At 36.3% G+C, this 25,107-nt stretch overlaps 3 protein-coding genes across 3 annotated transcripts; 1 reads left to right on the forward strand and 2 right to left on the reverse strand.

Moving 5' to 3' along the window:
• Positions 1-1,973: 1,973 nt before the first annotated feature.
• LOC112037409 (uncharacterized) lies at positions 1,974-7,115 on the reverse strand. The gene has a single exon (XM_024070224.2). The coding sequence runs from the start codon at positions 7,113-7,115 to the stop codon at positions 1,974-1,976; it is 5,142 nt and encodes a 1,713-aa protein (XP_023925992.2).
• Positions 7,116-9,134: 2,019 nt separating this feature from the next.
• LOC136062505 (ankyrin repeat-containing protein At5g02620-like) lies at positions 9,135-13,134 on the reverse strand. Its single transcript, XM_065761597.1, has 4 exons — positions 12,708-13,134; positions 11,855-12,420; positions 9,217-9,456; positions 9,135-9,146 (listed from the first exon to the last, which is right to left on the reverse strand). The coding sequence occupies exons 1-4, from the start codon at positions 13,132-13,134 to the stop codon at positions 9,135-9,137; spliced, it is 1,245 nt and encodes a 414-aa protein (XP_065617669.1).
• A 5,364-nt stretch (positions 13,135-18,498) lies between these two features.
• On the forward strand, positions 18,499-18,876 carry LOC112028527 (uncharacterized). The gene has a single exon (XM_024061224.1). The coding sequence runs from the start codon at positions 18,499-18,501 to the stop codon at positions 18,874-18,876; it is 378 nt and encodes a 125-aa protein (XP_023916992.1).
• Positions 18,877-25,107: the final 6,231 nt, after the last annotated feature.

Below are 25,107 nucleotides of genomic sequence, written 5' to 3' on the forward strand. Positions count from 1 at the left end.
GAGAGAGAGTCCGGGAAGCGATTAGATACGCGAAGACAATTGACGATTTTGACGAGCTCGTTGATCCTCGTACCTTATCCCATCACTGCCTGGGGCTGGAACCTTCTACCTACGTCCTTCAAGCGATTGATAGGGAACAACGCAAAAGTAAGTCATTCTGATGCACAAGGTCGTCCTTAAATTTCCTTCTTACTCTAACTTTCTCTCATTTAATGTTGCAGAGATGACGAGCAAGTTCAACAAGGACATGTACGCCAAAATTAGGGGGAAGAAGAACGAACCCCTTTCAAGTATTGGGCAAAAGACGTTACAATTTACTGACAGAGAAAGAGAGAAGGCAAAGGAGAGAGAGAGAGAGATGACGGAGAGGGGCTCGTCCACCCCTACTCTGGACGAGGGCAGGACAGCATCCCCGGCCATTTCCCTCGAGGAGGTTCTTGCCCCCAAGAGGCAGAAAACAAGCAAAAAGGGGAAGGAAAAGCTTGGCTCTTCTGTTTTAGATGATGCTGACGCTGCGGTTGCCCGGGTGCATGAGTTTTTCACTCCCGAGGAGAAAAGGGAGCTTTCTCTCGTTCCCTTGCATGAGATGGTGAACCAGCATGTACACAAGCTCGTACAGGTAACTTTTGGACTGTTTCCTCGTCATTCTTAAGGAAAAAATATTTATGCAAATATGTACTCACAGGTGTTTTTTGTCCACAGGTACTGGGGGAAACCATGCACCTTACCTCCCAATTTTTGGCGAGCGAAGAGAAGGCCGTTATGGCTGCCTCGAAGGTGGAGGCTTTGGAAGCCGAGGCTTCAGGGTTGCGGAAAGACCTGATTGCTGCGATGGACGCCCACAATACTTCCCGGGAGCAGGTTAAGGCCTTGGCTGAGCAGCTTGAGGCTGAAAAGTCCCAAGTCAAGCAGAAAGACGAGCTTCTTGCTGCTGCGGGGCAGAAAATGAAGGCAGCTGTGGCTAAGGCCGTCCTTGCCTTCCAGACGACCGACGAATATAACACCATCCTCTTCTAGTGGTATTTTAAAGGTTTTGAGTTGTTAAGGAGGTACATGGTTAAGCACGGGCAAGGGGTCAATCTGGACGATCTTGATTTTGAAGCCATAGACAAAGAGATCGAGGCGGACGAGGCTGCTCTGGCAGCTCAGGGCTCAATGGCTTCAGGCGAGGATCCTCCAGCTGCGGACGAGGGTAGAGACGATGTTCTAGCATCGTAGTTAATTTTTTTGTAATATGTGTTTGTTTGTTTTTTTTTTTTTTTGTATGCCCCATGTGTTTTTGGGCTGTTAAGGGAAAACAATCTTCCTGGTCCCCGTATGTTTTGGGGTTTTTTTTTTTTTCTTTTGAACAGTTTGTCTCTTTATGGCTTATATATATATTTTCATCGCATTTATGTCTTTCTTTCATAACTGTTGTGAGTAGAATTTTTCTGTACTTAGAAAAAATCTTTACTTGGAACTGTATCCTTGTCTCTCAAAACTTTATTCGTCCTTCTGTGGACTTGGAAATTCACACATTTCCCTTTGTTATTGGGACGACGTGTACCTTTTGAATAAGTGTTATCGTCTTTTGTAGATCTGGACAATGTGTTATTCCCGATGTGGGTTTCATTGTCTTTTTGACCTGGACGATGTCTATTTGTGTTTGAGGAATTTTATTCCTTTTGCGAACTGAATGATAAGAGCATCCCTGTTGAATTCGTCTTTTTGATCTGGACGAGGTAAATCTCATCTGAGGATACCGTCGTCTTTTTGATCTGGACGAATGTTTGTTTTAGTTTAGTAAAAGATGACCTGAACACAATGAACTCTTTTGGGCGAAATGATTAAAATGCTGGATAATTATTGATAGCATCCTGAATAATTACTTATACAAGAATATGCACTTCGCAGAAGACAATGCATGTAAATAACTTACTTTGATGGGAAATGTGATACAATACTATAATAGTTGCTTACAATGGAACCATGGATCATTTCTTGTGATACCTTTTTAAGTGCTCAATGTTCCACGGACGAGGCAGCTTGTTTCCTTCCAGGTCTTCCAGATGGTAGCTCCCTTGTCGTGAGTAGCAGATAACTCGGTAAGGTCCTTCCCAGGTTGGGTTTAATTTTCCTTGAGCGGGATCCTTCGTCGCTGGGGTTACCTTTCGGAGGACGAGGTCACCAACGTTGAATCTTTTCAATTTCACCCTTTGATTGTAGTATCTTGCCATTTTTTGCTGGTACCTGGCCATTCTTTGGGAGGCCCGCTCTCTAACTTCGTCCAGACCGTCTAGGTTTATTCTTAGCTGGTTTTCGTTGCTCCTTTCGTCAAAAAATTCCCTTCTGGAGCTTGTGAGGCCTACTTCAACCGGGATGACTGCTTCCGTGCCATATGTTAGGTTGAAGGGGGTTTCTCCCGTTGGCGTTCTTGCCGTCGTCCTGTAAGCCCATAAGACGCCTGGCAGCTCCTCTGGCCATGCTCCCTTTGCCCCCACTAACCGGGACTTGATGGACTTAAGCAAGGTCCGGTTAGTCACTTCTGTTTGCCCGTTGGCCTGGGGATGCCCTGGCGAAGAGTATTTGTTCTTAATCCCCAAGCCTGAGCAAAATGATCTAAACTTTTGGCTATCGAACTGACGACCGTTGTCAGAGATGATCGTCCTTGGAATCCCGAACCTGCACACAATATTTTTCCAGACAAAATTTTGTACCTGAGCTTCTGTGATCGTTGCCAGAGCTTCTGCCTCGACCCATTTTGTAAAATAATCAATTGCGACCAGCAAGAACTTTACTTGTCTTTTTCCCTGTGGTAGGGGGCCCATGATGTCGATCCCCCACTGTGCGAAGGGCCAGGGCGAGGAAATAGTCGTCATTCTTTCCCCTGGAACTCGCTGGACGTTCCCATACCTCTGGCAGCTGTCACATTTCTTCACAAAATCTGACGCGTCTTGCTGCATTGTTGGCCAGAAGTAGCCTGCTTGCATGATTTTTCTGACGAGAGATCTTGACCCCATATGATCTCCACAAACTCCCCCGTGCACCTCCTCGAGGACGTACTTGGCCTCTTCTTCCTCTAGGCACTTCAGGTAGGGTTGAGAGAAACCTCTCCTATAAAGGCGATCATTCAGTATGGTAAATCGGGCAGCCCTTTTGCGAATTTTCCTAGCCTCTTCAGTATCCGATGGCAATCGTCCATCTTTGAGGAAGGATAGAATTGGGCTCGTCCATCCCTGAGAGACGTATGCAGAGAAATTTTCTAGTTCCTTGATGCTGGGGAGGTTTTGCTCTTCTAGTCTCCATCTGCTGGTCACGTCTGAAACGTCCGTTGAGGCGCTTCGTGCTACTTCGTCAGCCTCCTCATTCTGCTCCCGAGGGATCTGCACAAACTCAACATTGTTAAAGTTGTTAACTAGTTGGGTCGTCAATTGGAGATACTTTTGCATCCTTTCTTCCTTTGCTTCAAAGTCTCCCCTGGCCTGTCCAATGACGAGTTGTGAGTCACTCTTGATCACGACATTTTCCGCTCCCAGTGCCTGAGCCAACCTGAGCCCAGTTAGAAGGGCCTCGTATTCTGCCTCGTTATTGGTTACGGGGAATTTCAACTGAACTCCATATTTGAGAACATCTTCCTGGGGGGAAACAATAACGATGCCTGCTCCTCCCCCATGTCGAGTGGACGAACCGTCCGTATTAATCGTCCAGGTGTCTTCCCGGTTTTCTTCTTTTTCGCTGGTTGTGAATTCTGCTATGAAATCTGCTAAAACTTGGGCTTTTATCGCCGTGCGGGGGCAGTATTCGACATCGAACTGACTGAGCTCAATCGCCCATTGCACCATTCGTCCTGCCGCTTCGGGCTTGTTCATGGCTTTTTTGATGGGTTGGTCCGTCATTACTTTGATGGGATTGGCCTGGAAGTAGGGACGAAGTTTTCTAGAGGCCACGATCAGTGCGAAGGTGATCTTTTCAATCCGGGGGTAACGAGCTTCGGCTCCCTGGAAGGCCTGACTGACGTAGTATACAGGGAGTTGCTTCTTATCTTCTTCCCTTATCAAGGCTGCACTTACGGCCGTGGTAGAGACTGCCAGGTATAGGAAAAGATCTTCGCCCTCTTTGGACGGACTCAATAGTGGGGGATTACTCAGGTATCGCTTCAAGTCCTGGAAGGCTGCCTCGCATTCCTCCGTCCAGGAAAATGCCTTCTTCAAGACTTTGAAGAATGGGAGGCACTTGTCCGTTGCTCTAGAGACGAACCTGTTGAGGGCGGCAATTCGGCCTGTGAGTGATTGCACTTCTTTAATCGTTCTTGGTGAAGGCATCTCAAGAATGGCTCTTATTTTCTCCGGATTTGCTTCAATTCCTCTTCGTGAAACCACGAATCCCAGGAACTTCCCTGACGAAACTCCAAAAGCACACTTGGAGGGATTCAGCTTCATGCAGTAGCGTCTGAGTGTGTTGAATGTTTCCCTGAGGTCGTCCAGGTGATCTTCCTCTTCTTTGCTCTTGACGAGCATATCGTCAACGTATACTTCTACATTTCTCCCGATCTGTTCTCTGAACATTTGATTTACTAGCCTTTGGTATGTGGCGCCTGCGTTCTTCAAGCCAAACGGCATAACTTTGTAACAATACAGCCCTTGACTGGTGACAAAGGCAGTTTTTTCTTGATCTTCCTTGGCCATTTGTATCTGATTGTATCCTGAGAATGCATCCATGAACGTCAGGAGCTTGTGCCCGGCAGTGGAGTCAACTAACTGATCTATTCTGGGCAGGGGGAAGCTATCCTTTGGACAGGCTTGGTTTAGATCAGTGAAATCAACGCACATCCTCCATTTCCCGTTGGTCTTCTTCACCATGACGACGTTGGCCAACCATTCCGGATAATAAACTTCTCGGACGAAGTTAGCAGCGATTAACTTGTTCACCTCGTCCGTTACCGCCTTGTTTCTTTCAGGAGCAAAAACTCTCCGCTTCTGCTGGACAGGCTTTTTTTGTGGGTCCACGTTCAGACGGTGCTCGATGATATCTGCAGGAATCCCTGGCATATCTTCATGGCTCCACGCGAATACATCGAGGTTGTTCTTCAAGAAGTGAACAATTGACTCCTTCACTTTTGAGTTCAGATTCGTCCCTACGTGAGTCGTCTTCGATGGATCTTCTTCGTCCAATGTCACTGTTTCTAACTTCTCCATGACATCGGATGACTTATCTTCGATCACCCACGTATGATTTTCTCTGGACGCCAGGACCGCCTGATAGCACTCTCTTGCCAAGACTTGATCCCCTCTTATCTCTCCAACCCCCTGTTCTGTCGGAAACTTCACCTTCAGGCAATACGTGGAGGTAGCAGCTTTCCAAAGGTTAAGCGTAGGTCGTCCAATGATCACATTGTAAGACGAAGGGGAATCTACGACCAGGAAATCGTGCTTATTAGTCACCTGGAAGGGATACGAACCGGCGGTCACAGTCAACGTCACAATACCCCGGGGGTACACTCTATCTCCGCTGAAGCTGACGAGGGGCGATTCGAAGGGCCGAAGTTTGTTTGGATCTATCTTCAGTTGCTGGAAGGCAGACAGATAAATGATATCTGCTGAACTCCCGTTATCTACCAAGACCCTCCTTGTGTTGAAACCTTCGATCATGACCGTGATAACCAATGGGTCGTCATGAGGCTGCTTGATCCCCCTTGCATCTTCCTCCGAGAAATACATCTCCTGATTCGGCCGTCGCTGCTTGAAAGGAGGTGAGCTGTGGACGCTATTTACCTGTCTTCGGTACGATCTTCTGAGGGACCTGGACGACCCTCCCATGGACGGTCCCCCGGCAATGGTCTTTATTTCCCCCCTTGCACTCTGTGGATGAGGTGGCTGGCCTTCGCTTCTTCGGGTGTCCCCTTGCTGTTCTTTCTTACCATACCTGCTGACTTCCCCCTTTTTTACATATTTTTGAAGTTTCCCTTTCTGTATAAGCTCTTCTATCTGCTCTTTCAGGTCTCGGCAATCTTCCGTGTAGTGCCCGTGATCTTTATGAAAACGGCAATACTTTCTCTTATCGCGTACGCTAGGAGGTGATTGGAGTGGTCTCGGCCATCTGAGGCTTTGCTCGTCCCTTATCTCAGCTAGAATCTGATCAACTGGCATCATCAGCGGTGTGAACTTCATTTGTCGGGAGTTTTTATCGTCTCTTCGCCTATTCCCGTCTTCGTTACGCCGGTCCGTCCGATCTCTTTTTTGTCCCCTCCTATCGTCCTCTTTTTCTTTCTTCTTTTCTCTTGTTTTCTCGGTCCCGTCTATGGCTGCTAACGCATCCTCGGCGTTCATGTATTTCTGTGCTTTCAGTAGCGCCTCTGCCATAGATTTGGGAGGGTTTTTTGCTAGGGAAGCCACGAAGTCTCTGGATTTCAACCCGGCTTTGAAGGTCGTGAGCTGAACCTTATCATCAGATTCGTCCACTTCTAGCATTCCTCGTGTAAAGCGCGTCACATAGGACCTTAAAGTTTCTTTTTCCCCTTGCTTGATTGTGAGCAAATGATCAGCTGTCCTCTTTGGTCGTTGTCCACCCACAAAATGACGAATGAAAGAGTTGCTTAGTTGTTCGAAGTTGTCAATAGTCGAAGTAGGCAACTTAGCGAACCATTCCCGGGCTGCACCCTTAAGGGTAGTGGGGAATGATCGACATAGGATTTCATCAGGTGGTTGTTGAAGACCCAAAGTTGTCTTGAATGTATTGAGATGATCCAACGGATCTTTTAACCCGTCGAAAGGTTCGAGCTGGGGCAGACGGAACTTGGGGGGTACTGGGCACTCTTGGATGGCGGTAGTGAAGGGAGAGTCAGACTGCCTGACGATCCTGTCAACTCCTCGGTCCGTCTTTCCCTTAATTGCATTTCGTAATTCGTCCATCTCTTTCCGCATCTCCCTGAGGAGACTTGAATTTGGTTCGTCAGGAGTGCTGGCGCGTCTCCTATGACTGTCTTCGTCCTCATCCCTGTTAACTTCTGTGTGGCTATCTCTCTGTTGTAACCGCTGTCTCATTTCTTGATTTTGCTTGGTGAGTACTTCCACCGTGGCTGCCAGTTCCTGGATTTGCTGGGCCAAAGCAGCCGGATCTGGATTAGAGCTGGACTCCATCTTACTAGAACAATGTCCCTGAACCGATCGTTCAAAGAGCTAAACTGTCCCCACAGACGGCGCCAAACTGATGATGCTGAGATCGTCAGTCAAGATGTTCGTCCAGATTCGAATCGTCCTCTGCTGGTACTGACCCTGAAACACAATGGAAAGCAGGAATCACCGGTGGGTGGCTGCCCACAACGCCTCCGATGATTAAGTTAGAGAAGCTCAGTGAACCGTAAAACAAAGAATGTAGATTGACTGGTACCTATTTTTCTTACCCCTTCAACACTCCATCTGAAGATATATATAGACCTTTTCAGTGCCTTTCTAGCCGTTGGCTTCGTCATTGTAGGGGTATTATTGCTTGGGCTAGTAACGCCTGAGCCAGGTGTCAGCCTAACCGGCGTTATTTCAATGGAATTGGTATTTAATGCAGTTACTCGTAACGGTCGTCCTTAGTCGAGTTGATCCTGCGTCATTCCTAGGGTCGTGACGATAATTGCCTCGTCCCTTTTCATCATCCACGAGGGATGGACGATCTTACTGATTTTATGGTACATCAGTCCTCATTCTCATTTCTCAACCATCATCATTTACGGCCATGAGAAACCCTAGCTAGCTTGTCTTCGAGCTTGAAATTGAAGCTATTCAATGGAGGGTTCTCCGTGGAGGGAAGAAGATCTCTTACTTTTTTTTTCTTTTTCTTTTTCTTTTTTGACTATTTTGTTTTGAAAATATGAGTTAATAGGGTTGTGATCTGGTGTATTGCTATCTATTCTTATATTTGTACAAATTTGAGCTGTCATTCATTTATTGGAGGATGTAAACAAGGGTGTTTACACCACATACGGTTTGAATTTATTCTCTAGAAATTATTATTATTATTATTTTTTTTTTCTGAGAAGCTATTCTCCAGCAATGTTAAGTTGTTGTTATTGACAATATTATGGGGGTACCTAATTAAATAGAATCGACCTTCTTATTAAGGATTATATTGATTTATCTGGTTACTTCTCCTTTAGGTTCAAATAAACTGAACTTCTGTTAATTAGATAAGACCTTTTTTCATAAATAGCATCCTTTTAAAAGGAATAAGAATTCATCATAAGAACGAGGACGATAAGTTATAATTGTCTTCCTCAAGCTTCCTTCACTTCCACAGGCAATTTTGATAGAGCAAAACCAAGCAATAGCACCTGACTAGGAAGAAAAATTCAATTATATATAGGATTTTACTAATGTGTGCCCTTGGGGCACACATTAATTTCTACTTCTAGAAAAAATTGTCTCGAAAATTGAAAAAATAATGATAGTTTTTTCAATTCTCGAAAAAATATTTCCAAAAATAGAAAGCTTAACGTGTGCCCTTAGGACACACGTTAACCAGACCCTTATATATATTGAACAAAGAGACTTGGCAATATATCTTGGAAAAAGATCAGCACGTTGTTCACAAACCAAGAACAATCAATCTCATTAATTCGATCCATGAAAACTAATACATAGGTTCCAATCTATCATTTATTTTCGTGTCTAAAAAGGACTGACTGTAAAGGTCCATACACCAAATCGCATTACAAAGAAACAGAACTTATAAAACAACCTGCCGGCCAGAGCACATGGGTTGCGGAAGAGTTGCCCGAATGGAATCATTTCGTGGTGAGGGAGAAATGACAAGACGAATTCAGGTGCTAAGACTACGAGCCCCCTTGAAATAGATAGACGATGAAATGATGATCACGATCTGAACGGTCGAAATGATTTGTCGAAATGATTTGTTCCAGTAGGTCAGGGGAATTATGAAAATATAGCAGATAATCCCATACAGGAACAGGGGGATATCCAAGCTATACACTATAGCGGTCCTAATAAGGGAATAGAGACTTGATTTTTCGTCCAAGACTGCTCGTACGCCCGCGCAAAAGGCTAAGATCATGGATGAAAGGGAGATCGTACTGAGCAACGCTGTTACTGGCGGTACTATATTCTGAAGAAAGGACATTTTCTGAATTAGAGGCGTGGCAAAGTAAATAATCAATGAGGTAGCTGAGGAACCAAATGACAATGTATCAAATATCAGAAAATTTTCGAAGTCTTTGCTTTTAACTAAATTTGCCTTCCCATGGTCGTCGTATCCACCAGGCACTTGGAAGGCTGCTGCGAATGTGACAGTTGTAATGAGTGTCATTACCAGGAAATTGTATTTTTTCAATTCCTTATTTAAATCTACAATATTATTGGCTGCACCCGTTCCTCCCTGGACCTTTGCAGCAGCTTCTATCCTCTGTGACTCTTTAACATGTCCTTCATTCTGATCAGCAAACTGCTCTTCCGTAATCTGTCTCTCAACCTCTTGCTGCAAACTCGGTAAAACTTTGATTTTATACCACAGCTTTGACATGAGTACCATTTGCAAGTGATTAGAGGAACCAAGAATAGTATAAAAAAGTGCAATAAATCGAATGAATAATAACAAATATAAGCTTAAAAGTGCAATAAAACGAATGAATAATAACAAATATAAGCTGCATAGTAAAATAAATTGATAAAAATAATAATTACCAAACAGTTACCTAAAGTTGTAAATTAATTTTTATCTTGGAAGTTGAACATCACACCTATCTTATCAGCTTGATATGTGTATTTGCTAAATTTAATCTCGAACATTTTAATCCATATCCAAGGAGCTTCTCTCTCCTATTTATTATAACAAGTTCATTTGACAAATCAATGTATATGGAGATGCTTTCTCCAAAAAAAAAAAATGTATATGGAGATGCTATATTATACATTTCAATTAAAATTATTACACATTTTTTTTAATTGAAATTATGAGTTCAATAAATATATATTTAACAGGATGAATATAACAAACACTATTGTACAACCTTAACATTTCCAACTGTTGTGCTATATATGAATCACTAAAAAAAATGATTCAGTTTTCAAATCACTTTTATATTGTCATATCAAATTGTAAATTTTATGCGGTAAAATTTTTAATATTTTAGCATATTTCTTCAACAAAATATTATATCCTCTTCCTTTTACTTTGTTCTAAATTAGAACCTAATAATTTTGGTCATTATTTAATAATATTTTATTATGATTGAATTTGTCTACAAGACTAAGCTTCAAATATACGTGATGATGGCCTCTCTTTAGTATATCAGTATGTATATATACATACACATTGATATATACTGCATTTACTCTACATGCTATCAATATTCAACTATATTACTTAATTATATTGCCTTCTTTTAAAACGGATCCATTGGCAGGGGTGGCTCTATATGCAAATCAAGGTGGTCACACACTTGCCAAAAAAATATTATACGCTAAACTAACCAATTGTGATTATCTTAATAAAATTTTTGACCACCATAACTTAAGAATTACAAAAATTTGAGTTCAACAAAAATAAGAGTAGTGCTACTACATTCACAACATTTTTACAATAGTTTCACAATAAATTTAATGTGATAAGCAGTTATTAGTTCTAATTGGGCCAAATACTAATATTATTTTTTTACCTACTAATAACAGATTTTTGCATAAAATTTATTATAAAAACGTTGTAGACGTAACATTACTTCAAAAATAATTCTGGCCCCAAACATAATTCTTAATCCTTTCCTTAAAGCTTCAATAACTACAATAAATATTAGCCCAAATAACAACAAACATAAGCCAAACAAAAACAATACAAGACCAAACAACAGGAAGTAAAAAAATTATTCAACAAAAAACCTATTATAAAACAAAAAGATAAAACTTGGAGCTTGTTCAAAGTATTCAATAAAAATAATTTCTAATTTTATTTTTCCTTGAAAAATGGTACCAAGAAAAATAATGTGATCATTTAAATTTTTTAGTGATCACTCTAAATAAAATTCCTAGAGCCGCCACTAAGCACTAAGCACTCATTTGTGATGCACTTATAAGTCAACACATTGCTTATTTTCCCTACTAGTTGTGGGTCGCACATGAGTCACGTATTTATTTTATTTAAATTTTGCTTATTTTTCATATTATTTGTGAGTTCTACGTGATTCACGTACTTATTTTATTTTATTTTTATCTTTTATCAGTATTTTTAGCAAAAAAAACTAGATAAACTGTTTCCAACCGGATAAGCTTATAAGTTAGTTTTAAAAAAAAAAAGTCTTTTATATATAAATTTTTAAAGTATAAGTATGCTTTAACATACTTTCATATCAAATGTAAGTAATAGAATTATTTGTTAATTTAAGTGGGATCGTATTCACATCAATTTTAAAATATGAATATCTCCCCCCCTCTATAATATTTTCAAAGGAATTCAGAAGAGTGACATTTTCCCAAGGGGGTTTAGATCACTGTGTAATTATTACTTATTGTGAAACATAAAAATTATAATTATAAAAAAAATAAAAATAAAAAGAAGTAAAAAGGATTTTTATTTGTAAGAAATAAGAAGGTAAGATGTTAAAAAATAATTTATCATCTTTACTTTTAAATACAGGGAGTGGCAACTACACCCATTCAAATCTTTTCAAAGTAGTTTCATTCATAGTAACCATACATATAGTTTGTTTGGACTTAGAAGTATGTAGTTCAATGATTAAATTTATTATTTTTTAATAATTTAAATTTTTTTTGAGAGAATTGATAATTTAAAAGTATATGATTAAATGATTAAATTTATTATTTTTTTAATAATTTAAAATTTTGCAAAAATCAGTAATTTAACGTAGTTTTACGAGGCTTACCTTTATATTAATCCTCCAAAGTTCCATTATTTCAAACCACGTAGGCTGCTTATTATCTAATTGAATAATGTCAGCCGTGGTCTTCCCCTCCTTGTTCGTAGCACTTTTTGCAACTCTCCTATCACCTGCAAGCAATATCAATACTTTGTATCTCCTTTTGATAGCAGCAAGATGCATAGCCGTGTTTCCTTCGTCGTTTTCTTGCTCATTTATGAGATCCTGAAAAGCTACAGATGAGAGCAATATTTTCACGGCATTTGTACTTCCACTCTCCACCGCATGATGAAGAGCTGTCCTACCTTTGTTGTCTAACAATTCACAAGTAAATGGAAATTTTTGAAGGATTGCGCTCATCACATCATAATGTCCTTTCTTGGCTGAAATGTGAAGAGCAGACATGCCCTGTTTGTCCAGCTTGTAAGCAAGGGAAATATTATTATTTTCCAAAAATAGGTTGACAACTTCCAAACTAGCAAAATATGCAGCATAATGAAGAGGAGTGCGGCCAAAGTCATCAGCTTTCAGAATTGCGTTCGGAAACCTGATCAATATATCGCGCACAAAATCTACAAACGACAGAGAATCATGTTGTTAAGAATTAGCTATACCCAAAGCCTAGTCTCATAGAGTAAAATAATACACCCGAAATTTATAATATTAAAAAAAAAAATCCAAAATCTCTAAAATCCAAATTACAATTATTTTACATAAATTTACATAGACTAATATGAGTGATTATTAAAGTTAAATGTGTGTGTGTGTGTGTGTGTGTGTGTGTGTATATATGTGTGTGTGTATGTATGTGAATACTCCAAAGGAAAAGAAAACGTCCAGGACACATTGTTGAAGATACTAATTTTTTCGCAAATGACTGCAGCATGCAAGACGTTCATGTTGTTTCTTCCCCCGTCGGAGCATTCCGGAGTTTCTAGGATACGAAGGGCAATTTTTAAAAATCGTCGATCCACTGCCAGGAAGAGTGGGGATTCGCCAGCTGTATTTGTAATTGAAGTCAACCCTGGCTCTTTCCTAATTAGCAAATCCACAATGTCATAATGACCATGTTTTACAGCAAGATGCAGTGCAGTGTTCTTCTCCTCATTTTGCGCTTTTAGTAGCAACCGTTTCACTTCAGCTTCTTGGTCTATTGCACGAGTTATTAGAAGCTCTGACACATCAAGATACCCTAAGCTTGCTGCAATATGAAGTACTGTGTTGCCTTTGCAATTTGTCTCATGCAAAGGTGAATGTGGATAAAGCGAATCGAGGACCCTTTCCATAATCTGACGCTGTCCAATGGCTTGAGAACTGGATTGGATCTACAATAATTTTTTTTTTTTCCCTTTGCGTTATGAATAATGAGTTAAATTTATAACTGCTTAGTATGCGGATTTGCAGGTATATTTTTTTCATTGAAACTGTTGGGTTAAAAAAGATTGAGTCTGGTTAATTAATTCAATTACCCAAGTTGACTAATTAAGTCAAATTACATGCAAATTGTGGAGGCACCAACAAATTACCAAATAAACTAAGTGCAGTATAAATTAACACGGTGATTTGTTGACAAATTGGGAAAACCTCTCGCATGGCAAAATCCCTACTGGGTAAATTTAAGGTCACCACTCTAAAAAATCTACTAATCAATAATCAAGCAGTTACAAATATGAGGAATCTTACCACTACCCTAGCCTATCTCAAAATACCAACTTATAGTTGAATCTTTGCTTCAATACCCAATTGAACTTGATCTTGTAGTAGACTTCTTTGCATTGCACAAATCTCCAATCTGTGACTAACTCCTTTGCATAGATCCCAATACGTGACTAATTCCAACAAAGTTCTTCACTTCATAAATGATGAAGATCAAGAAGGATTTTGTTACAAAACCCTAAGGCATACAAATGCAGTAATTTCACACAGAGTATATGAGTTTTAGGTCTCTATTTTCGTACTTGATGACTTTTAAAATATGTCTTATATATGACTAGGGTTGTAGAGAGAGAAATCATATTCATTCAAGTCATCATGAGTCGAATTTCAGATCTGAGAATTCTAAAATCGTAATTCTCAATAGATCGACCTTGTGTCGAGCTTCTTCATTAATCGTCGATAGCAACTAGTGTCAAGGTTTATTGAAACAATTTTTCTTCACTTGTTTCTTGGATCAAACTTCATGGCTTTAATGATATTACTTTGATATGTTTGAATAACATACTTCTTGATATGTTAAATCTAACTTAAATTTACCCAATTATAAGTAAAATGCGTTTTGTCAAAAGATTAACCAATTACATAGAAAATATTATCCTAATAGGAACTAAAGGTTTTTTTGTTACATTTCCACTTTTTTTTAAATGCTTATTTAGATTCAAGATGTCAATTCATTATAATGCTTAAAGAAATATCTAAACATAATGCTTAAACAAATGATAGTATTTGAAAAAAAAAATGTTACGTACATAACATTTTCACAAAAAATATTAAGTAACTATTATCAGTTTTAATTTGAATCCACCACTAAAATCATTTTTTTCCACCAATAACAACTTATCACTTAGAATTTATTATGAAAATATTGTGAAAATATTATGGACATAGCATTTCTCATTTTAAAAATAAGAAAGATTTTTGAAAGTTTCAATGAAATAATTGTGAATATATTTTTTTGTACATATCTATAGCATGCTAGATATATTTTTCATACTCATTAAAATTTATAAATATTATAAATTATCTTAATAAATTATATTATGTATGTAAGAAAATTATTAGAGTATATATGCATTTTTTTTATTTTTCTTTATTGTTGTATCAATATCAGACGTCGATCCTCCCAAGTTTTCATTCTTGGCTCTACTCCTGACTCTAGGTTAAAAATTCTAGCGATCCTTAGACTCATTAGTTATCTTTGACTCGAATTACCTTAGAGAGAGAAGAGTATCTAAGGATTCCAAGAAGAGATGGTTTAAAGATTTTTGAGGCAAGCACCTCCTTATTTACTATTGACTTGTGATTTAAATTGTTAGACCCTCATCTTTGACTCGAATAACCTTAGAGAGAGAAGAGTATCTAAGGATTCCAAGAAAAGATGGTTTAAAGATTTTTGAGGTAAGCACCTCCTTATTTACTATTGACTTGTGATTTAAATTGTTAGACCCTCAAGTAGTGATGTTAATTCAAATTGAATGGACATTCCATCTATGAAATCTCTAATACATTTTGTAGCTTCGCTACATGAATACAATTCTTTCTTTCTTTCTTTTTTTTCCTTTTTTTTTTTTTTTTTTTTTTTTTTTTTTTTTGCTCCAATGGATTCCACTTAAAGCAAATAGCTTACCATGATTCTCCAAGCTTGAAAAAAGGGGTTGGTAAAACACCAAATTTAGTGGTGAATTATCACCCATGAAAAAAATAGGGGAAGAAAGAATATCCCCATCCTGGTCTCACCATAGCTAGGTGGTTGCCAATCTCCCTGTTCTCCATCCGTTTCCTACAGTTTGTCTGCCCAGCAGCCAAAATTTTGACCTAAAATATAAAGTCTCTGAGCACACACAATTGAGGTTTATGTGTTTATCGAATGAGGCTTTATTAGGTAATTTTTTTTAGCTTATTTTGAGTTCATATTGGGGTTTATGTATTTGTTAAATGAGGTTTCTACGTTTATGTCAACTTATGATTTTTTCCTAACTTATTTGAGATCACATTAATGATATATATATATATATATATCACACTAGCCTCATCGTTTACACTATGCCTATGCTCAAATGTCTTTTTCTGTTTTTAATGTTAAAATTTTTCATTTATCAAATTTGAGATTTATGCGTTTATCCAGTGATATATATACATTTGTCAACCATCGAAAGAGCCAAGAGTCTGATGACACCTAACACCAATAAATGAACACACTTATACCCATTTGTCCTTAGGGAAGATAATACTTTTTGATTGCCTTGGTCAATGCACTCACTTGCTTAAACTTAATTGAAATTAAGGTACAACACTTAAAGAAAACGTGCTTAAATTTTATTCTTATAAAAATAAGAAAATCAAATTCAATTAAAAAGGCATTGGTTTTTGCATATGCTTTTAAATATAGCCATATGTACTTGTGTTTAGCTAAACTTCACATTTTATATTTTTACCCTCTTTTTACTAAATTACAATTTGCTTAAAGTTTGGGGGATTTTGATTTTTTCTTTTAAAGTTTGAAATTCGTATTTACACCCCTAACGTTAATTATCATTTGGATTTAAGCCTTTCCATCCATGTGCTATGATGAGGTGTTGGTTCTTATTATTATTATTATTGCATGTGACACTTTACTCACACATATATACTCAATATATGGCAAATAACTAGGACAAGTGTAACAATCATGTTGAAGTAGCAAAGGGTACATGCCCTTTGGGATGCATTCTAGGCTTATCAACCGAGTACAGAATATGAATTCCAAGAGATTCGTGATATGCAAGTAGCTATAGGGCTTAACACCAATAAGAACTGTGAAGCCAATGAGGATAATGGTGTGTCGAGGGCAATGTTTGCAATCCGATTGTTGGCCAACAAGTTTTTGTAAATCACCATAGGTCACTAGCCTATAAGGATGATTTTGAAGATGAAGACAGAGGGTACATAAGATATCGAAGGGAAGCATAGCATAATGGGAAGGTCAAGGATTACTGTCTAAAGGTTGATATTACTAGTTTCAATGGCAATCTTGATATCGAGCACTTCCTTGACTGGATTTATGAAGTCAAAAAAAAATTCAAGTTGATAGATATACCGAATGAGAAGCAAGTCAAACTTGTCACATACCCGTTAAAAGTCATGTGAGTTATTTGGATGATTTAATAAATTATGTAATTTAATAAACATACATAGTCTTTTAAAAACCTCCCCGTTTTGGGTTGAAGTAGATTCATCAAAACTAACTTGGAGGAAAATTTTTTCTTTTCTAAAATATACTAAAATAGATTCATAACTGGCATCTTCTCCCCCTTACGAGTTGTAGGTGAAGAGTAAGGTTTAGGTCAATGTATGCGTAACTTACCTTTTAAAAAAATTATTAAAAAAGCAAAGAAAAAAAAGAGGCTATATATCATATATGTATGGTTTAGTGGTTATAACTTCTAGATCTGTATACTAAGGGGCTGTTTGGGTTATAAAAAATCATCACTCATCACTCATCACTTTTCACTCAATTTTCATCACTCATCATTCTAAACTCATCACTTATTACTGAAAATACTACAACTTTCTAAAGTGGCATGTTTGGCACTTGTTTTCAATTTTTATAACTTAAAAAATTTTACTTTTTTTGGGACCCGCGAATTGACTTGGTGCAACTTTGACTTCTTATTTCTTTTCTATTTTTCCTTCAATCCCAGTACTCTTTGACTATGAGTCCCTCAAATATGTGTGTATTTACCAAAATGGCATCATAACTCTGTTTCCATAACTCAAAAACACCTAAAAATTTTTTTCAGTTTCTATAACAGATCACTCAAAAATCAGAGAATTGAGTGATGGAAACAAAAACTAAAAACAAATCCAAACAAACCAAACAGCCGTGGAACCCACCAATTTTGAGTTATAGGTGATGAAAACAGAATAATGAATAATGAAAAACACTAAATCCAAACAGCCCCTAAGGTACTTTACGAGTTACCTTGTTTTAAACATGTGGAACATTGTTGTTGCATATGGCATGAAATCCATTTTTATATCGGCATATATGCCAGGTATAGGATATACCGCCTCCTTGAAATCATACAATTAAAAGAAAAATAATAATAATAATAAGAGAGGGACCCCTCGTGTACATGAGAACAGATATTCTCTTAACATATATATATATATATATATAATAAAACTCCAAAAATATTCCTTCTAATCGTTGTCTTTTCTGTAGGTCCCCACCTCCCCTAATTTTTTTTTTTTTTTTTTAAAATTGAAAACATATACAAAAGAAAATAACATCCTACCCCACCAATACCATGACATGTATACCATACCATCTTCCCAAACTAGGATTTACGCTAATTTTGTTGAAATTAAAATTATTTTTGCTAAAAATACTATAAATAAAAATAAATGTTAGTTAAAATAATACAGTATGACCTATGAATAGTATCAAAAAATACAATGAAACCTATAAAATGTAACAAAAATAAACTAAATAGTAAAATAAGTTAACAAAAAATAAAATGGGCCAAACTTACACCAAAACAATAGTATTAACTAAAAGACAAAACGACACATTCATTACCTAACCATTTTGATTCCCCCCACAAAACTCCCTTCCAAACGCTACCCTCCATTTTTATTATGGACTTTATCTCCTCTCCTTCTTTCTGCATCAAAAAGTCCTTTTGCTAACATATCCATCAAATCAAGCCTCCCTAGACTAGCCTTCAAACTTTTCCTCTTGGATTTTTGTCACACAGTTGCCGATTCTCAATTATGTTACATCATCTTGAATCAATTATAAATATAAAGACGCAAATTTTGCATAAATTAATACTCAACAACAATCAATCATCTCTTTTATATATAATACAAATTCATGTCCTTCAAAGCCAATAATTATTAATTAGCTCTTACTCATTAAATATTTCCTATCATAAAGGTCTCTATGCAAAATGGGTAGGCAAAGTAATGATCCCACCATGGTTAGCTCCTCAATCGCACTCCTGCAAGAAAGGTTTAGGCAACTAGAGAAAGTTAAGGAGCGAAGGGAGGAGAAGGAGCTTCTAAATCTGTTTGCAGAGACTGAAAGGATTATGCCAACAACGCATTTTGAGCCTTCGAAGTTATCCTTCCAACCTCAAATGACTACTCCAAATCGTTCAACTCATCGAGATTCACCCTCCCTGGAGCTAAACTTGCAGACCAAGCAAGCTGATGTTCAAGCCATGAAGAGGCCAACCTTGACAGACTTATGGCCTAATGATGCAGCCATGGCAAGCACATCAAGAAGTTTTGAGAATTCAGATGTTGATACTTCCCTTCATCTGTAGAGAAATATTTAGTTCTTTTAAGTTATGGTTCTCTGTCTCTGTCTCTCTCTCTCGATATATATATATATATATTAATTTCTTTCATCTTTCTTTGTTTTGATTAAGCATGGAATGTGATATAACTAATCCTTGTCTATGTACTCTCCATTGACTCCATGTTCAGAAATAACAAAGCCGCCAGAGAGTCCGGAAGGGGAGGTGTTTGGAATTGAATGAAGATATGGGGTGCCTTCTTTTTCACATAAGACCTTATTTTTAATTCTTTGTCCCGCTGCCAGTATTTTTTTTTTTTTTTTTTTTTTGTGGAGTGCCTTCTAATTTTGGCATATTTTCAATTTTGGTATGAACTTTAACTTTTTTTTTTCTTTCATTTTAATTCTTTAATTTTCATTTGTTGTCAATTCAATCCTTCTATCCACTTCCATTAATTGGGTCATTGTTAAGTGTCCAAAAAATACATAATTTTGATATTTTTGAATTCTCTAAATTTTCAAAAAATTCAACAAAAAAAATTAATAATTTTTTTTTTCAAATTATATAATTTAAATCTTATAGTTTCAAATATTTTATTTAAATTTTATAGTTTAGTTTCATTCAAATAAATTTCATTTAAACCGGTTATTAGGTGAACTTCTAATGACATTAGAGGAAATTGTGACAATAGGTTTATTTAAAACGTTTTGAAATTTTAAGATTTAAATGAAACATATCCAAATTTTGTAAACGCCCCCTACCACCTATACAGAAACCTGTGAATATTCAACCTTGGTGTCGTACTCAAATTTCGGCTACATTCTACATTATCCCCTCAATCATTGAGGGTTTTTCATTTGGCATTGCGTGTTTGGTGCATAATGCAAAAAGTGTGTATACTAGGGTGATGTGTGTGCAAGTGAACTTCCTTGATTATATTAGGAATCACCAACAACTATTTGAATTCTAAGATATGATTGATCAACTAAGTCTAATTAATTTTATTTCCTAAATTAACTAAGAAAACCCTAAGGGCTCCTAAGTTAAAATAGAAATTATAAAATAAAATAAAAAAATGTCTCAAACCAAAAGACATGGACCCGAAAGCTCGGTTACATGTGGGAAATGCATTAGACACCTTACAACGCTATCTGAAATGATAGTACTTCATTTCAAATTTAATATTAAAACTCACCATTTAAATAATAACAAAAATACTTAGCATTTGGTTTAAAAAAAGAAGGGATATTCCCCAGAGGATGACTTTTGATCTATCTTAGAATGACATGTAATTTATCTTATGATGACATGTGAATGCATGACATGTATAATCTACCCTATGGTGACATGTGTATGCATGGACATTTGAACAATTTATTTTAGGAAAACAAGATTAGACAGCATTGCTAAGCATGTAATTGCATGGCATTTTCTAAGAAAAATAAATTGCATTATTGAATTAAGTAATGACAAAATTTAGCTACAAAATTGGATATAGCTTTAAGGTACAACCTTACTCAATAAAATAAATATTAATACATATTTTGAAAATCTAACTGTTAAATTGAATGTTATTCACGCTCTTAATACACATGTCAAATTTTGTGTCAATTAAATATTATTTACTATATGATTTATAAGTTTATATTTTATGCATACTTTTAAGTTATAAAAACTTGCAATTTAAACAATTTATTGATGACATAGCTATTGATCTTCAATTCTTTAGAAATTTCGCAATCATGAAGGATATAAGAAGAATATGTAATTCAATTGTGGATTTATCAAAATTCACCTCTAATAAAAAGATATTAAGTAAAGTTGTAACATAAGGCTACAATCAATTTTGTAGTTAAATTTTATTCTATTAAGTAAAGCTAACCTCACTCCAAAGAATAGCCTAACAAAAGCAATTTTGCAATTCCTTTTCCCAAAATATTTTATCTCATGCAAAAGACACAAAATAAATAAATAAATAAATAACAGGAACACGGGTTATGGGGTTAAAATTTGATTTGGAAAAGTTTTGGGTCAAAGATGTAATTTGGAAAGTATGGCTGAAAATGTGACATGTTTGTGCTAAGGAACGTTTTTCGGGTAGAAATTAGGGATGATGTTGGAGGAAGGGAAAACCAAAATATAAATGGTAAAGGCTCCACGTCCAAGCCGTGGGAAGAGGGAAATTTTGGAGAGCCTCCCAAATGGGGCTAACTTTCTTGTTGTCTTCACCCTAAAATAAAAATAAAAATAAAAAAGGGTTATTTTAAATGGGGTTCTCCTAGGGTTCTAAGGCAATGGATAAGAATGGTGACACACCACATGAGTGACATCACCCTATGAGGGACATTGGAATTTTCTAACAACTAGAGCAGGACTTAATTTACCTGTGCAAAGGATTAAACCTAAAGGTAGTTCCCTTAAATAATTGAAACATGGACTTTAAACCAACAACTAATAATTTATATAAAACATTAACATGCCTATTAATTAAAAAGAAATTAACTTGACTTCTAACTAAATTATAATTATAACCTAAGAAAAATAAAATGACTAAATATGACAAAGTAAATGGACCCGAATAAAAATAGGGCATATAATTTATGAAAATCAATTAAATTTCTTAAACATTTTTTACGTGTGATCCTCAATGTCATGCTTGATTAGAAAGTCCTAAAGTTGTACCAATTTTCCATAAAATCATACTAAAAATTTATCACAAAATTGTACCAATTTTCCATAATTGGGTCCGTTTGGATTGAACTTATTGTTGCTGAAACTAAAAACTGAAAACTGAAAACTGAAAATACTGTAGGAAAATAATTTTTAAATGTGTAATTAGTACCGTGGGACTCATTTTTAATATTTTTTAGTGCGTGAACAGTGCCAAACAGTGCATGAATAGTATTTTTTGTCTCTGTACAGTAAAATCATGTGATTTTACTGTTTACTTTCCGGTTTTTTTTTTTTTTTTTTTTTTTTTTCGCAAAACGTGGACTCAGCTTTCAGCTGAGTCCAAACGGCCTCAAAATCATACCAAAAATTTAGCACGCATTATATAGAAAATTATGTACCTTTTTCACACTTAAAATGCAAAGTGAGTAATTTCCTTAATTAAGTACGCTTAAAATGTAAAGTGAGTAATTTCCTTAACTAAGTGATATCTCACATAATTCAAACCTGATCTTCACCCACGAGTGGTCAAATAACATGAAATTTCATGGTCGTCAAAATTAATCCAACCACATAGTTAGATTTCAATTGAAGTTGAATTAAATTCAGTTAACCATATAAAAATTTACACAAGTCAACAAAAAAATGGTATCTAATTATTAAAACCATGAAATCCTTTAATTTAAAGTTAGAACTTCTATCGAAATTTAGAGATGGACAAAATATGGTATCAACACTTGGTTCTCCTCATAAAGGAGGCCAAGTAATGCAACTAATTTACATGACTCTTGGCCAAAAAGGAACAAAATGCTTTTTCTCCTAGTTTCAATTTAAAGAAACATTACAACAATTTAACTCATGGGAGATGTCATTTCGGTTTAGCTAAGGGAACAAAATACTTCTGTACCGATTGATATTGATTTACTGTTTCGAGATTATCGCTATGTGTGTGTGTGTGTGTGTTTATGTAAGTAAGAATTTATTAATTTTAATGTTTATCAACATAAAATTTAAAATTCATTTATTTAGATATTAGTTTAACGCTCTGTTTGTTTTGGTGATAATATTTTCTAAAAAATGAGTCACTTTTCAAAACATATTTTTTATAAAGCTATATTATTTTCCTATGTCTGGTAGCAACCTTAAATGAGTTGAAAATTCTAACTTCCTTTATTTAACTTATTGTGTGATAGAGTTGCTTTCCAAAAAAACATAAGTGGAAAACAATCTCTAAAAATAAGTCACTCTTTTTTTGTTGACCAAAAATAGTTTTCCATGGACTAATTTTTTTAAATGCTACCAAACACTAGAAAATACAAAAAACTATCTTTACACAAGGTTTTCCGTCAAAACAAATAGAGGGTAAGTACATTAACCAATATATTCATCAAAAAGTACATTAACCAATATATTAGCTTAAATAACATTTTTTTTAAAAAAAAAATTAATCTTTTATTGTATTAGCCGAAACACCCATAATATCTCTGATACAACCAGTACAACCTAGTATTTTTTTTCCTGTGCATTTTAGAAAAATACCAATACTAGTTTAATGGCTGGTATGGTATATTTTCCTAATTAACGAGTACCGGAACGGTATTGATTTACGTGCTTTGACTCAAAGCTGCATTCTAAAAACATAAAATTACATGGAAAAGCACTATTGTAGAACCCAAGTTCTAAAAGCTCAAATGCTGAAATATGAGATGTGAGGCTGTAAGGCACCCATCTCATCCAATCCAAAAGTTGGTTTTCTATGAATTAATAGATATTCCATATTATGATCAAACTAACATGCCATCCATTTCATACCAATGTAACAAAGGAACACAAAATCATAACGGCAAAACATTGGATGAAAAAGAAAATCGGAAACTGGTGAGTTGTTTGGTAGTCCAAAATCATGTTCACTAAATTTGCACAATCATCTTTTTAAAAAAAAATGGGAATCTTAAAAATTATTTTTCATGCAAAGATCATGAATTATCACATTGCATTTAATTTCATCTTGCATGTTCATCTATTAATATCACCACATTAATGATCTCATGCATCATTTAATCATGTTAAATCCACATTTAAGAACATGCTTGTTGGGGCTCTTTTTAGAACGATGATGTGTGTCTAATTTATAGATGAGGGCACTTTGTATGGAGTCTAGCCTGAAACTCAACAGCAGCCCAAAAGTGACCAATGGCTATTAGTGCATTTCTAGGCCTACAAAATTGAACTAGCCTTAAGCCAAAGGAAAAAAAAAAAAAGTAATTTCACATATGACAAAATAACCCCAAACTAGTCTTAAAATAAGCCCAAAAAATAGTTATGTAATAGCAAGTTAGAACATAATGAATTATTAAATCAAAAAGTACAACATATGTGTAGCCGTGTTCCAAAAAGATTTAATTAGAATCTTCCAAATAGTGTGCATTGAGATGACTTCCTCAATGGTAATGCTCTTTAACTCTTAGTGATGTTGGTATGGTGTATGGCCCTTTTTTGGAGGTTTACTAAGTATTTTTGGTAGGGGTGTCCAACTAGACCTAAACCTAACAAATCTATTCGACTTGGAGTCATTCGAGTTGAAGATTGATCAATGAAAATGTTAGGGGCTGTTTGGTTTTAAAAAAATCCTCACTCATCACTTATTACTTAAAATACCCCAACTTCCTATAGGTGGCACGTTTGGCACAATATTTCCAACTTCTCATAACTCAAAAATTTGTACTTTCTGTGGGACCCATACTTGAGCACCATGTCAGTGAGTTCTGTTAGCCTACCCGCCTCACCCTCCCATTCTAATTTCTCCTGTTGTCTCCCGTTTTATTTTTATTTTTTTTCTAAAATTTGAATTCTCTAAGTTTTCAATTTTGTTCCTGTTTTGGTGATTTGTTTGGATGCTGAGAAAGCGTAGGAAATGGCTGCTAAATGCTTAATAAATTAGGCCATTTTTATTATTTTTTTTTTTAACAAAAAATTTGTTGTTTAGATAGTGTTGTTTGCATGCCGAGAAAGATTGGGAAAATAAAAGGAGAAGGATAATCCAATTTGAAGTGATTTTCTTTTCAAGCTTGTACCTTTTGTTTAATTTGATTTTCTTTTCAGTGCGTGAGGAGGTGAAGGCAGGGCAAAGGGTTCTTTGTGTTTGGAGCTGTGGTGGTATGAAGTTGGAATGATCTTGCTGAAACCTGATCAAGAGAGCCATTGCTTCTGCCATCAAATGTTGCACCTAGTGTGACTTCTCTCTGACCGTGGGTCCCAGCAATGTGTGTTTATTTACCAAAATGTCATGAAAACTTAGTTTTCATAACTTGAAAACACCCAAAATGTGTTTTCAGTTTTGCTAACTCATCACTCAAAAATCAGAGAATTGAGTGATGAAAACAAAAATTGAAAACAAATCCAAACACACCCTTCTGCCGTGAGACCCACCAATTTTGAGTTATGGGTGATGAAAACAGAGTGATGGGTGAAGGAAAACATGAAATCCAAACACCCCTTTAGCTTCCCTGATGATCTAGGGTCGAGTGGTAGGGTTCCCATATGAAAACGCAATGAAACTGATCCTCCTGACTCTTCAAGTAACACTTT

Source organism: Quercus suber, unplaced genomic scaffold (genome assembly GCF_002906115.3).
Source record: "Quercus suber isolate HL8 unplaced genomic scaffold, Cork oak 2.0 scaffold_421, whole genome shotgun sequence".
NCBI classification, from domain to species: Eukaryota; Viridiplantae; Streptophyta; class Magnoliopsida; order Fagales; family Fagaceae; genus Quercus; species Quercus suber.

Coding starts and splice junctions, on each gene's coding strand:
- LOC112028527 (XM_024061224.1), top strand. CDS start 18,499: ATGGGTAGGCAAAGTAATGATCCCACCATGGTTAGCTCCTCAATCGCA.
- LOC112037409 (XM_024070224.2), bottom strand. CDS start 7,115: ATGGAGTCCAGCTCTAATCCAGATCCGGCTGCTTTGGCCCAGCAAATC.
- LOC136062505 (XM_065761597.1), bottom strand. CDS start 13,134: ATGGAAAGGGTCCTCGATTCGCTTTATCCACATTCACCTTTGCATGAG. Junction 12,421..12,707: donor AGTCATTTGCGAAAAAATTA/GTATCTTCAACA, acceptor TGTCGTTTGTAG/ATTTTGTGCGCGATATATTG. Junction 9,457..11,854: donor TTTGGAGGATTAATATAAAG/GTAAGCCTCGTA, acceptor CCGAGTTTGCAG/CAAGAGGTTGAGAGACAGAT.